We start from the raw sequence: 14,421 nt of genomic DNA, 5'->3' as shown, positions 1-14,421 counted from the left end.
CTCTGAACAACAAGAAACACCATTCAAACAAGTTCCAGTATGTACAATTATAAATAGTAACATTGGTACAATATGCTATCAATGACCTACATTTTTGTACATTGATGACAATCATATAATACCTATACAGCACCTTTCATAGTGTTTTGAGAAATGTGTTCACATGGAAAACAAATGATGTACAAAAAAAAAACTTCTGAAGGTAATGTAAAATGTCTATAAAAGAATAGAGAAAATTAACATCATAAACACAGGATATTTCTGTATTGTTTTCGTATGTGCGATGACTAGAATTTGAAGAGAATCCTCCTCCTAAGTGAAGAGTCTCAGAAAAGGGTGACAACTCCTCTCTACTTCCTACATATTGATAGATTATTGCCACTGTGGCCTGAATGAGAATCATATGAGATCTACTGGTCTCCTATGTGTAATATAACACACGAGAACATCTGTCGAATTGTGATCATGAAATGACTTCTAAATCATGGCTTAATGTACATTGTATGTGAAGCACTTGATAAATTCCATAAATTTTTTAAAAGCTATTCCTTTTCAGTTCATCCATTTTCTCCTCGTTTCCCTCGAATATGCTACATACAGGTATCCAACATGCAAAACATGTGTTAAGAATTTCATATAGCTCTAATTCAAACGAGTGCATTAGATTGTAAGTTAATTTACAATAGAGTTCGAAGTAAGGGAGACAATGTATATTCTTCGTCAATATACAGTTGACATACATGTGGACAATATGAAATGCTCAAACAATCACACAAATCCTATGCCCCTCCTAGGAGTCGAAAGTTGGCAAGCTTAAGGCAATGTCAATTTCAAAGCATTACACACCTGAACCAAAATAAGCTCTTCACATTAAAGGGGACAAGCAATTAAGAAATATATAAAGCAAGGAGTTTTAAAGCATCAATGAAAACAATTGTATGTAGGGAATTAAAAACCATACACATTTAAAATCGACTCATGCTTTCAATACAAAAAGTAAATAGATCTTGGGAAAATTTCATCATGATGTACTTTTTGGGTTTCTCTGTATTTTTTGTATACATGTTAAAAAAAATCTTCCAAAATTAAGAATTGGCGAAGATAAATGAAGGGTTACCTCATCTCTGCCCCAAAATCTCCTTGTGAATTAAAACTAGGAGAAACTTCCCAAGAAGGGCATAACTTTGTCAATTTCCCACATGTCTATAGATATGTACAGAATCACTTAATCACATGTTGCATCGAGATATTTTTTTTTTTTTTAAATTCCGTATTTACAATTCACGTATTTGTTATGCTGTGTCTGCTGATATGGTCTTGCCTGGTCGGACCTTCAAATAAATAGAACATTTGATGAAGAAAACATTAGCCTCTTGTGACTGTATGGCTTTTTTTTTTTTATATATATAGCAACAAATCAAATGCAATTATGGATTTTTCTTTGAAACTATTATTCGCAGAATGGTGCAGCAATTAGGAAATGTGATCTATTTTCAAAACTAAACAACAAAATCATGCAACATGCTGTTTGACAACATCAATCATTGTACAATTAACTACTAATCAAGAGATCAGCAATTCATGGAGATTGAAATGTCGTCTGCAAATCTTTCAATGCAACACATCTAGTCCTATTTTGATGTAAATGAATTTGTACACTTTCAAGGAAATAAAAAAAATTGCACAATACCAACTGGCCTTACCGGTAAATATTTCTTAATTTTTCACATCAATTTTTGTAAATTATAATATTAAAAGCACCTTGAGTCAATAGCTGCCAATTCTTCTGTGTCGTGAAGGAATACCATCTAGATAATACTTATGTGTCTATTTTAAAGAAAAACTGTTTTGTTTGGAGTCAGAATTTCCAATTTAACTAAACAATATTAAAATCAGCATTTGGCAAATGTGTTATATGTAATAAAATGTACATATTATGGTTACTTTCCTTTAGAAAATAAATAAAACACATCAATATTTAATGTTGTATAAATTAAAACATTATATTGTACACAAAACTATTGTTTCGAATTCTAAACTCTTAAATGATCACAGCATACAGCTTCATGAGAATGTTTGCATTGTTGGTGAATTTCATTATATCATGGACTCTACTTCACGAGAATGTTTGCATTGTTGGTGAATTTCATTATATCGTGGACTCTACTTCACGAGAACGTTTGCATTGTTGGTGAATTTTTCATTATATCGTGGACTCTACTTCACAAGAACGTTTGCATTGTTGGTGAATTTCATTATATCGTGGACTCTACACTTGACATAGACAAGTCCTGCACACTGCTGCACTGACTACCAACGCTGGCGGAATCATCCTCCTGTCCGCTCTGAGAACTAGAATAATTAGCTGCTTCCTGTAGACGCTTGATCATGTTATACTGAAATGTTACAAAAACGACATACCAGCAAGTTATAGAACTCTATACAAATAAAATAAAACATTCCCACAACAGACCACCTAACCTTTCCCTCCATCTTTCTAAATCATCAAATGTTTTCAATTAGTCTCTCAGTGAATAATGATACTAATCAATATATAAACAAATTACACATGTCTGTAATGGGTCAATTTAAGCTTGTATCGGGTGGGAACCGAGAAACAATCAAGAAATAATAACTTGCTTTAAGTCTCCTGCTTTACAAACTTTTTAGTAAAAGATGAGAGGCTAAATGGTCTGCTGAACAAAACAAAATGCACACAAAACTGGATGCACAATGCACATTAACGATAAAATGTTGCAAGCAAACAGGACTTGGGTGCACACAACTACAAAATAATTCAGCCTGTTTAAGATTCAAGTCTCTGTGTTATCTTTCTATGCTCGAAATGAAACTATACCCTGCATAGAGCCCGTGCCTAAGAAGATTTAGTTTGACATGCCTGTAGATGTTTCGCTACAAGTCTAATCTATTACTGTCATATCAGAAGAGATTTTATACAGTACTGATCTACACCACAGGGTCCCACACAAGTGACTAAACAATTCAGGCCAAAAAATTTAAAAAAAATTTATGAGGCAGGCCGGCATCTTTTTTCTCTTTTACTTGGCTGTAGCATGAGTTATCTTTCCTTTTCATGTTGACCGTAGAATGAGTGCAAGGTAGCTCACTACACTAAAGCTTATACTTTGTATGACACCATGTCACAAGATGGCGATTTAAATGTCTTGTGAATTATTTGTATCAATCGATTTGTTTGTTTATCATCGTAGCTCAGTGTTTAAAGCATTGGGATGGTGAACCACAGATCTCGAGTTCAAATCCCCCAGAGTCTTTTATTCATGTGTGTTGAAATAATTTTTTGGGAAATCATGTTTTTATCCTAATTTGCATATTTTCTGCCTTTTTGGCATATAATATACATATCATCATATCTTATATGATTAAACTATTTCAGGGTGTAGTGAGCCACCTTAATATACTTACAATTTTATTAAAACCTTCCGAAATCTATAGCAAGAGTTACCTCCTATAAATAAACAAATATTAAAAAAATCCCATGTGGTACCTAGCCATGCCCGAGAAACTATTAATAACTTTTTTCTGGCCTTATGACTGTTCATGAGACATTGGTATTATAACCCTGGCTGTGGTTTTCTTTATTTTTTTTTTTTAACCTTATTTGATTACTTTCAACTGATGGCCATTATGATTCATGATTGGCAATAAACTAAATCTTAACAAACCTTACAAACAACAAAAACTTGAATCTGTAAACAAGAAATTGGACAGCAAATCATGCAATGGATTTAATTTTGGCCTCCATTTCCTGTACAAGTTGATGAAAACAACATGGACTTTTTTGACTGAACACATGACTGTGGGTATACTGACAACAAGAACAAAAAATGGCTGTGTCAACCACTTACGGTGCCAACAATTTGAAAATCATGGTGGGATTTCGAAACAAAAAATGTGGTGTGTTCTACCATTTGCTTGCTAAACAAAACAAAAGACTACAACATCGAACAGTGAGTGTGGATTGCGGTTTTACACATGACTAACCAAGGGGTCGGTCGACGTTTCACTGTGGTTGTTCGAGTCAGCAGACTTCGATTTCAGTGGGACCCCCGTGGAAGTGGAGATAACTCCTTGACTATCATATCCCACATCTTCTGGGCGTATCTTCAGCAGGGACGGGTCCTCATCCTTTGCTGTTGCCCATGGATAAGATTCAAGCACCCATTCTGTGGGGTCTTCCCATGGTGCTCTTTTACCATACACCTACAAACCGCACAGCATTTACATATACAGCATCATATGTTTATTGCATATCATGGATATGAAAATATTAAACTGCTCAGTACAAAAATTGTTTGAATTTCAGATCATGTGACAACACGTTAATACATAACAGCCGAAGATGTTTGTGTTGGTATATACCTGCAGACCCTCTCTGACAGCCTCCAACAGATAGGGGACAATGGAATAGTTCCACAGATCCGTGAACCACACTTTGGAGCCAGCAATCTCCATTGGACAGGACAGGAATAATCTAGGACCTGCATGGGAAAAACCACAAGTAGTATCCTGTACAAAACAACTAGTCAGCCATTGCAAAAGAAAATTACTTTTGTTTTACAGAGGTCTTCAAAAAAAAATGTCTTTTCTGAAATTTAAACTTTTTGAAGTTGCAACAATTAACTTTTAAATATCGGAGACATTTCTGTTTTTCTGAAATCCAACAAATCATTATGATGTTCTATACCAATAGTGACATCAGAGGAACTGTGGGTCTCTAGAAATTTGTTGAGGTGGAGCCACACTTTTGGCACCCAGTCAATGATCCTGTTCAGGTCATTGTTGCGGATACCAGTTCTGACCTCGGCTTCCACCAGTTTCCGTCGTAAATACCGCCCTAGGAACCCCTTCACTGGCTCCATGTGATTGGCACACAGCACCCAACGGAAATTGTGATGGAGCTGAAGATTTGTCGTGGAGCAGGTGGCCTGATTCATGGTTCCGATGATGTAGGGGCTGTAAAGTAAATTGGAGTTTACATGACAGAACTTGCTGCATTCATTTACAGGCATTACCCAGTGTATAAAGCATAGACAACTTGTGTAAACTTTTATGTATATAGAATGAAATATCTTAGGTAGAGAAATAAAAAATCTAATAAACAGAAGTAAAAATGACCTTGAGTAACACACTATGAATAATCATTCTAAGCCTCATTTCCCATGGTAGTAGTACCATCATATCTGATATCTCACAGGATTAAATTTTACACACTCTCAGAGGATTAAATCTAAAATATTATTTGAGTACACTCACTATTTCTGGGTACACTCATTATTTGAGTACACTCACTATTTCTGAGTACACTCACTATTTGAATACACTCACTATTTCTGAGTACATTCATTATTTGAGTACACTCACTATTTCTGAGTACACTCACTATTTGAGTACACTCACTATTTCTGAGTACACTATATCGAAGGACATTCATTATTTCTGAGTACAGTCACCATTTCTGAGTACATTCATTATTTGAGTACATTCATTATTTTGAGTACACTCATTATTTGAGTACACTCATTATTTGAGTACATTAACTATTTCTGAGTACACTCATTATCTGAGTACTCGTTATCTGAGTACACTCACTATTTCCGAGTACTCACTATATCTGAGTACACTCACCACTTCTGATACTTGACGCTGAGGAATCCATTAAACACTTCCCCTAGCGATCCCACGTGATGGAGATTGTCCAGGATAATCACACTAGGGAGTTCCCCCACCCCCGTGTTCTCGCACTGCTCCGCGATGTTGGCCAGATACTGCCGTAACTCCTTCGCTGATTTATGGTCCACATTGAAAGTTGCCACCGAGCCTGCGGTAAGCTCCTTCCCAGATCTGTAAGGAAATAGCTTACTTGTAGTACTCCTCTCTGACCAAGTGTATTAGGCTACTGTGAAGTACAGAGATTCATGGCATCCCACACAGGATTTAAGCAGTCATTATAATGCTATTGGTTTATTGGTTTTTCTTCCAACTTGGTGCACTAATGTATAATAAGACTGGACAGTTACTAATTGTTGTTGGGGGGATCTTTATTGTCTTCATGGTATAGATAGATCCATACTGAATGACTTTTCCACCATGAAATCTAGACCACACGAATAAATTCATATTCACTCTTTGAACCATAAATATTGCCCCTGTGTATTTCAACATAACTTGCAGCCTTCATTTACATGCATTTCATGTGCAAGAATAGCATATGATTCATAGACATAAGTGTCACCATGGTGCATACACATGACAAAAGCAACTACTAAAATGTCATTTGGTATGAAAGCCAACTGTAGTCAAATAAAAATTTCAGTGACATCTCTTTTTTTTTTTTTTTTTTATTACCTGAGAACCAGATGCTCAGCCAATTTTTGAGCCAGGTAGGTTTTTCCGGTGCCACTTGGTCCACAAAGAATAATCCTCCTGTGTTCGAGAAGCAGAGAGACGTATCTCTGGACTATGGACTTGGGGATCAAGGTCTCAAAAGCCAGCGAGTCTACACTGTTCTGTCTGGTGCCTGTCAAACCACAAAATACTGGATTTAACAACAGCTAAACGTAAAAATTTCTAAACCACAAAATACTGAATTTAACTTCAGCTCAATGTACAAATTCCTAAACCACAAAATACAAACTTCAAGCAAGCAGAGAATGAAGCACAAAAAAGAATAATATCAGTATAGCTCTTCATACCGTCTACTAGTGTCATTTTATTGCTATTTCCCCCCTCACAAACCTTCAGATATGCATGTGTGTATTATACATCATAAGTTTTCATGAATTTTTTAAGTTCATCTATACTTTTCCAAAAGTACCTTTCAAGCAAATTCCAATTTGCATTGTGTCACCAACCAGGTAACCTATGGGGAGTAACTCAGGCAGTTCTGCGTCTTTTGTCCGCACAATTTCGGCAATGTGATATGAAAAGACACTTTCAGCACTGAGCCCTAAATTTGTCACAGGATCCACTCTCAACACATATTCCTATAATAAAATTCATTCCATTCAATTTTCATTTCATAGTTCACAAAGGGAAGTAAAATTCATACATGTCGTACTTTACAGATTAAAAGTCAACACATTTGGAACTACATATGAAATATGAAACGAGAAAGAAAAACATTCAAATCTTTTAAAACTTTATCTACAGAGCTTGAAATTAGACAATCACCTTTAATATTTTTCGCACAATGTTATCTAGGATGTCCCACTTTGTTTTTCCGCTGACAGAGAGGGAACCTATTAATACTTCTGCAGGTTTCTACAAACAGACAGGGGAAAAAAAAGCCTTTTAATAAATTACAAGAACTTTCACAAATCCTGTAAAACATATGTAACACTTAATGAACCTCAATTACAAAACCATCCCATGCCAAGAGAATTCTGTACAGAACCTGGAATTACAAACAAATTACGAGCAATGGTTATTTCTGATTTCGGAATGGCTATAACTATTTCTTATCTTGCCAAACCCACATGAAGAAATCTGCAAACAGGTGTCTGTTTTGTGATAATGTAATATACAGGAAATAGTTTTATCTTTCAAGTATTGTAATTCACATTTGATATTAACATTATGTTCCAACAATTCTAATCTGAACTCTTTTTTTTATTTAGAAAAAAAAAAAAAAACAAACCAAAAAAAAAACAAAAAAAACCCCAGATCTAGCTACCTTGTAATTTTACGTGAGTAATTTTTTGAAAAGTGCAAAATATTGTCTGTTTATGTCATTGTGTACTTATTGACAATTTCATTATTTCATATCTTTTTTAAGATTGAATGGAGTATCGTATCGGTGCAATCTAAGTACACAACTTACAGAGTATATAGGAGAGGTGGTAAAGAAACAATAAAACCACATGAGGCTAATCTCTAACAACAATATTAGATTTTTATCTAAGTGCAGTTAACTTTGAAAATTTCTCTTCTTCTCCGATGTTTACAATCAAATATGAAAACAAGATTGACTTTATCACATGTTTAATTTTTTGCCCGGAGTTTCTATCTTGACACACTATATTTACCTCTATTCCATCCCTTAATGGGTCCGGGTTGGACCCCAGATACACAGTCATTGTTACCCTCTTGCCATCTCTGTCAGGGGTCTCTGATAATATCATTTCTGAAACAAAATAGTTTAAATTCAGTTTTTCTTTCACATCCAAGTCCATCATTTGACTCATGAAAAGAAGGCATCATTTCACAGGCAATTATCAATGCATTTATTTCCGGTACATATTGTAATTTCTCCATTTTCTTAAAATTTTGACATTCTATCTTCTTGTCAATAATAAATGACTTGTCCGTATTTTTTAAAATGACAGTTTAAAGGGGCCATTGGCTGTGAAAGCAATGGCAACCATTGTTTTCTCTAAATCTCTCAATGACATAGGGATATATTAATGACGAATAAAAACATTCATTTTGCAAAAAAAACTAGAGAAACCTACTAAAACTACGTTAGGTAACAGCTCTTAGTGTAAAGAAATATATCAAAAAGAATTATTGTCTTGTAAGACAATTTAATAATTATTCAATCCCCAAATTCACGCCCCTGCTTTGAGAATACAAAGTGTTTGAAATAATTAAATACTGGTGTTATTACTGAAATATATAATAAAGAGCATATTCAATTAAGTTTTTGGTGACAAAATACCAGTTAATGCCCCTCTAAAATGCGACCAGGTGCTTACCTAGACTAGGTTGTTCTGTGATGCTTAGTGACCGCTCTAAGGAGTCACTGCTAGTACGATTATGGACTATGGAATTCTGGGATGAATTTAATGGACGAACATGCATCATTCTTTGTAGTCTATCATTGTCTGCTTTCAAGGCACTCATTTCATTCTAGAAAAAAAACCCAATTCAATATTGTAAATAAAACAATATATCTTGCAACCATGTGTAAAACAACAAAAAAGCATCGAGATAAATGAAAGCTTGATCTTCATATATATCATATACCCCCCCCCCCCAAAAAAAAAAAAAAACCCACCCCAAAACCCTTTTAGCTATCAATCTTAATTAAGTGTTTTATTTTGATAATTTTACAGATACAAGATCTTATGTCATACTGTTGTCTAATTTCATTTAATTGTGTTTTATTGTAGCATTCCTTTTGTAAAGCGCCTTGGAGTAATTTGTTTAATATATGGCGCTATATGAATTTTATCCTTCAAAGTACCACGTTTGTCTCTTTCATTTGATAAAAGTTCTGTCCTTTACCTTCATTTTATTCATGGTCTCACGGAGCTGCTCCAGTTGATGAGCAGACGACAAAGCCTCCAGTCTAATGTCCGTCAGCTTCATGTCTTTATCACGAAGCTGTTTCTTCAGCTCCAGAAGGGAGGAGGCATCTTCAGCCTCATATAAACTGAGAGGAGAAATTAGTATAATATTTAAACTCTAAAAGAAGTGGATGCCATACGACAGAACATTCCATTTTCTCTTATAGTGCAAATCATCTGTCTCATGCGGTTCCAATTTATAATTTTACAATTCAATAACTGATTCATTAGCTGTAAATAGTTCAAGACTTTAACATTGTTGTACCATTTTGAAAACATCTTTATATGTATGGACAGTATCACATTCCTCATATCTTGAAAAAAAACACTTGAGTATGACAATGATTCCAATGGAGTTGTAGAATGCTTCAGATTGATGGAGGATATTCTACTTACGCACTTGATGAGTGTGAGCCTTTGATAAGACCCTGGCCGTTTGGCATGTGGATCTGCAGTAGAGGAGAGTTTGGAGCTGAGAAGTTTGACCTTAGGTGGCCCGTCTCCACCTCGTAATCAGACATTGAACCACTCTTATTCTTCTTTCTGGAGAAAGCCTTGCTGAAGGAACTTCGCAGCTGGAAAAAGAACAAATTTCCTAGACATAATATTTAATTCAACTTCAACTCTGTGTAAAGATTATTCTTTAACTTTAATCAAAATTTTATTCATAAAAAGAAAAATTTGATTGTTCTTGCAGTACTAAAAGAAAACAATGTTCATGCATAAAATTTCTATGTTATTTCATGCTGGATACAATTCTCTTGGTTACCCATAATCTGACGACTGGTCACTACAACCCCCTCTCATTTCCATACAATTATCAGTAGGTCCATAAATCTGCTTGTTTCGGAGACCTCAGTATTTATAATTCATGCACTAGCTTATAGAGTATTGAAATCCCTTTACTCACCCATCCCTTTTTCTTTTTGCGGCGCCCTGCTTCCCCGTCCGTGGCTGCCGATTGCTGGCTGGCGGTGCTGCATGCACTGGAGAGACTGTTGATGCTTGACACACTGTCTGTGGATAGCTGTCGTGTGATCCTGCCCTCTGAAGACGGAAATAGAATCACCGTCATCACTTTTTGTCTCGTTTCCACAGGGTTAAATTTTTACAATATTCAGAACATGCATTAGAAATAAAACAGGATTATGAAAGTTGGCAGACACACAGAAAATATACAAGACATCATTCAGAGCTAAGAATGAGGTAATCATTTTTGAAAGATTATTGGCAAATGGTGAGCGTTTGTATAGAGATGGCTGTCAGAGTGTAGTAAAATCCTAACGTAATCAAGAGACAATAAACAGCTCCGAAACCGGAATTCCATTAAGACAGCTTGGTTGACTACTTTAAAATTAATGTAGAGAGAAAATCATATCATTCAGTTTAAATTTTAAAATCTATATACCAGTTATTAACAATATACAACAAAAATCCGTTAAAATGTAATAGTGATTATAAAATGTCATGAAGAAACAAATACATAGAGCTTGGGAAAAAAAGATGAAATATATTGTGAAAGGAGAAATGTCATGCAAGGAATATGTATTACAGCATGCCAAATAATTACAAAGAATAAAATACAAATAACATTGTGCCCACTCCACCACCCTGCTTTGAACCAGGGAGAAATCAAAATGTTCAGAAAGGTGACCAAATAGTCCTAAACTTTGCCATCTACCATATTAAAAAAAAGTATCCCTGCACCTTAGTTATTGTGACTATATTCTATATTCGTGTGACCATATATATAGCCCAAAAGATGAAATGTGTAAAAAGAAATTCTAAGCTAGAATTTTGGAGAATTGTTTTACCAATGATTTTCGGAAGAGTATGAAAATCTTTGATTCCTTGCAGTGATGAATAATGTTTTTTCAAGGCTGATAAGAATAACAATGGGTAAAAGAAAAGATCACAATTAATGGCGCCAATGATCACAAAATTTTAAACATTATACCCTCCTTACGATATTCAAAGAATTTAACATAATCAAAAATAGTGAAACATATGTGGAAAAAGGTTACTAATTATATCAAATACAAAATTGAAACTGACTACAAATGTGACAACAGTGATAATACACTAAGTAAAAACACTCAAAAAAAAAAGTGATGTTGGTGATTTAAAAAGCTAATTATGCTATCATTTTTTTTTTTACCAGTGGGCATCGGTAGGGTATTGAACCCTGGTCGGTTGCCGTGGTGAGGAGATTGTTGATGGATTGGGTGGAGCGGACTAGACACGTAATCGTTTGTATTGACCATACCCGGTGAAGTGTGACGGCGCCCCGCCCCAGGGCTGAGAATTGTGGGGTCAGGTATGCTTAGGCCACTTTGTCGTTTAAGTGCTTCGATGGTTGCTCTTAATTCATTTAACTCAGAATCCTACAAAGACAATAAATCAGTATTTAACGTTAAAATAAACAAATACATTTCTGTGCAAGTAACATATACACTAAACAAAAAGGAGACTCTTGTTGCACGTTTCTCCTGTAAAACAGAAAAATCATAATTACAGCATAATTACCTTAATTGGAACAACACAATTTCATACAGAGATCACTTTAAAATCCAGAAAAATGATAGCCGAGTTAACACAACAAAGATTCCTGCCGAGCTGTATTGAACTGGTACTGCTAAAACTTTTCCCCCTTACAAAAAGAGTCACTATAACGCTTTTTGCTACAGAGCTGTTTAGTCATTTAGAAAATGATTTCCATCTGCCATGAGGCAAAACAGATGCAAAGATTATGAAATGTTTTATATTTCAGTGCAGAGCAAGTGAAACCCAAATAAACTGCAACAAACTACTCCGGCATCAGGAATAGTGCATATCTACCCCACAAACAACATGCTAAACAAACACAGGGAGTAAACTATCCCCAGTCTGTAAACGCATTGAATCCAAACTAAATATTTTCACTGCGCATCTCTTTTGTTTATCTGCATAATGGCATTTTCTTCGTGCATCTATCAATCAGAAAAATACAAAAAACAAGAAGTTCTGTCGATGCTTCAAAAGTTTCGCTTCTTGCGTAATTCTGTCGTCTTTGATTTGGAAATATTTTTTTGTATCTTTACAAATACAACTCTAGTATAACGAGTCGGCATTAGGAATATCCTCAAAACTTTGGGAGATCAAAAGTGACACATTGAAGATAAAGCCCAGTCTCATTGCAGTTCATGATATCATGGATTCCCTCTTCATTTCTGATCAATATCATCTTATCTGAGGATCAATTACCCTGTTAGGACATCTCTACAGGGCCCTACTCAACAAAGACTACCATAATGTTTTCAATTTACCAAATTGGCCAATATGCTACAATGCATACAACTCGGCTTGCTTGAACCACTATGCATGCAGGCAAAACACATACAACACCAGAAAGCGCATGCATAAAAAGAACAGATAAAGAGTTTTATGATCATGCATTTTTTCTTGAATTTCTATTCATTTTCATGTGATTTGCAAAATAATTGACACAAGTTGCTAGTTACAAATTCATAATCATGATAATTAACAGCTAGTTTAAAGTCTGTTAGGCAAGGGACAACCATTTCTATGCGTTATGGAAATAACCAAGGTTTCTTAGTTATGCAACATTATTTTACCATTATAAATTCACTAATGCACAAACTGTACATTCTTTTTATATGAGTCAACCTTCGATATGATAAATCAGAGTAATATCTCAATGATATCTATACACAACATGACCTTGTGACCTTTGACCCTGGATATTGTATTCATGACATGCATGGAAAGATAATAAATAGTAAATTTCACTTGGTTTGATGTTCATGCATTGATTATAATGGTTGGCATTCGGACATCAGAAGACACTACCATTATTTTGCTTTCAATCTGTCCCCAACTTAGATTGGTAGGAAAATATTATGTTGCCCATTTCTGTCTATCCCCCCACTCACAATTGTTTTCCTTGAAGGAGGGAGGGAGGGAGGGAGGGAGGGAGGAAGTATGCTATGCCTCATCAAGTGAGAAATCCAGTTTTATAATTTTTCAGATCTTCTCAACTATGTCTACAGTTTTGATCTTATTTGATCCAATTTTATCAGTTACAGTCTCCAACATTATAGAGTTACAAATTCTACACATTATGCCAGGTGATCCTCAGCCAAATTCTAGTGACACGTTACAAATTAATTAATCTGATTGACCTACATTCAGCAGTTTTGGCCCTTGGAAAATTGTACATTTGCATGGACACCCCCCCCCCGAATATTTGGCATACCTGCAGATTGGGGTTGACTTTTAGTGTGAAATTGTGATAAACTGGACAGAGTTGTAATTCTAAAAATGGCATAGTAAATAACTGATGCACTGTCCATTCTGACTCATCTTCTGGATTTAACAAATTACAGTAGAATATTGATATATCTTAATTACCAAGTGATTTTGATATAAAGCTGCGAGCTGCGTGTCTCAGTGACCTTGACAGACACAGCGACCTTGACAAAGAAACTGGATAATGCCTGGCACAGAATAAAGTATAATTTGCACAGAGGCCATGTATAAAGCTACTTTTTTAAAATCAAAGTTTAGTCCTTCAACAAATTATTGTTACTAAAGTAAATCATTCATCTCTTTGGTTACACATCCCTAAGTTACATTTGGTTTTGAAAAAGTACTTTGACAGAGTTAGAGTTAGAGTCGGGTGACAACAGCCACTTATTGATAACCCAGGAAATGTTTTGTTCCTTTGAAAAAGTCTTCATTGTTAACATCTAAGCATTTAATTTACATACTCATTAAACATGTACAAACGTATAAAAGGTCGCATTATTTCAGCAAGCTGAACAAATTATAAACTGTTAAGCAAGCTAAACGAAACATAAACTGTTCTATGTATATATATACACATATTATATAATTATTGTCTTGCATCCTTCAATATAAAACAAAAGACAGAACTATCACTTAATTATAAAGTGCACTGTTTCATTTTTTTCATTTTGTGACATGTTATGATATAGTTTGGAGTATAAAATAAATATATATGTATACCAACCCAAACAAAACAAAAATTCTACTTTGATAACACAAAATAAGTCTTAGAGAGTTTAATTAC

At 34.9% G+C, this 14,421-nt stretch overlaps 1 protein-coding gene across 8 annotated transcripts in view; it reads right to left on the bottom strand.

Annotated features, from left to right (window-relative positions):
• Positions 1-877: 877 nt before the first annotated feature.
• LOC125673788 (neuron navigator 3-like) overlaps positions 878-14,421 on the bottom strand; it is a 125,379-nt gene continuing 111,835 nt past the window's right edge. For 7 of the 8 annotated variants that reach the window (XM_056157563.1, XM_048910592.2, XM_048910594.2 and 4 more), the window contains 14 exons: positions 11,488-11,713; positions 10,240-10,376; positions 9,726-9,904; positions 9,268-9,415; positions 8,736-8,889; positions 8,067-8,164; positions 7,213-7,302; positions 6,857-7,025; positions 6,388-6,559; positions 5,668-5,883; positions 4,727-4,995; positions 4,402-4,520; positions 4,024-4,242; positions 1,435-2,396 (listed from right to left, as the gene is read on the bottom strand). In XM_056157563.1, coding sequence (XP_056013538.1) covers positions 2,256-2,396; positions 4,024-4,242; positions 4,402-4,520; positions 4,727-4,995; positions 5,668-5,883; positions 6,388-6,559; positions 6,857-7,025; positions 7,213-7,302; positions 8,067-8,164; positions 8,736-8,889; positions 9,268-9,415; positions 9,726-9,904; positions 10,240-10,376; positions 11,488-11,713 — 2,337 coding nt within the window. In that variant the 3' untranslated portion in view covers positions 1,435-2,255. Of the gene's footprint in view, positions 1,332-1,434; positions 2,397-4,023; positions 4,243-4,401; positions 4,521-4,726; positions 4,996-5,667; positions 5,884-6,387; positions 6,560-6,856; positions 7,026-7,212; positions 7,303-8,066; positions 8,165-8,735; positions 8,890-9,267; positions 9,416-9,725; positions 9,905-10,239; positions 10,377-11,487; positions 11,714-14,421 lie in introns of those variants that run through there. The other variant, XM_056157564.1, reaches the window with a different exon arrangement.

The sequence above is a fragment of the Ostrea edulis genome, chromosome 3 (genome assembly GCF_947568905.1).
Source record: "Ostrea edulis chromosome 3, xbOstEdul1.1, whole genome shotgun sequence".
In the NCBI taxonomy this organism is placed as follows: domain Eukaryota; kingdom Metazoa; phylum Mollusca; class Bivalvia; order Ostreida; family Ostreidae; genus Ostrea; species Ostrea edulis.
The sequence above is the reverse complement of the archived record's forward strand: the minus strand, read 5'-3'. Positions and strand labels throughout refer to the sequence as shown.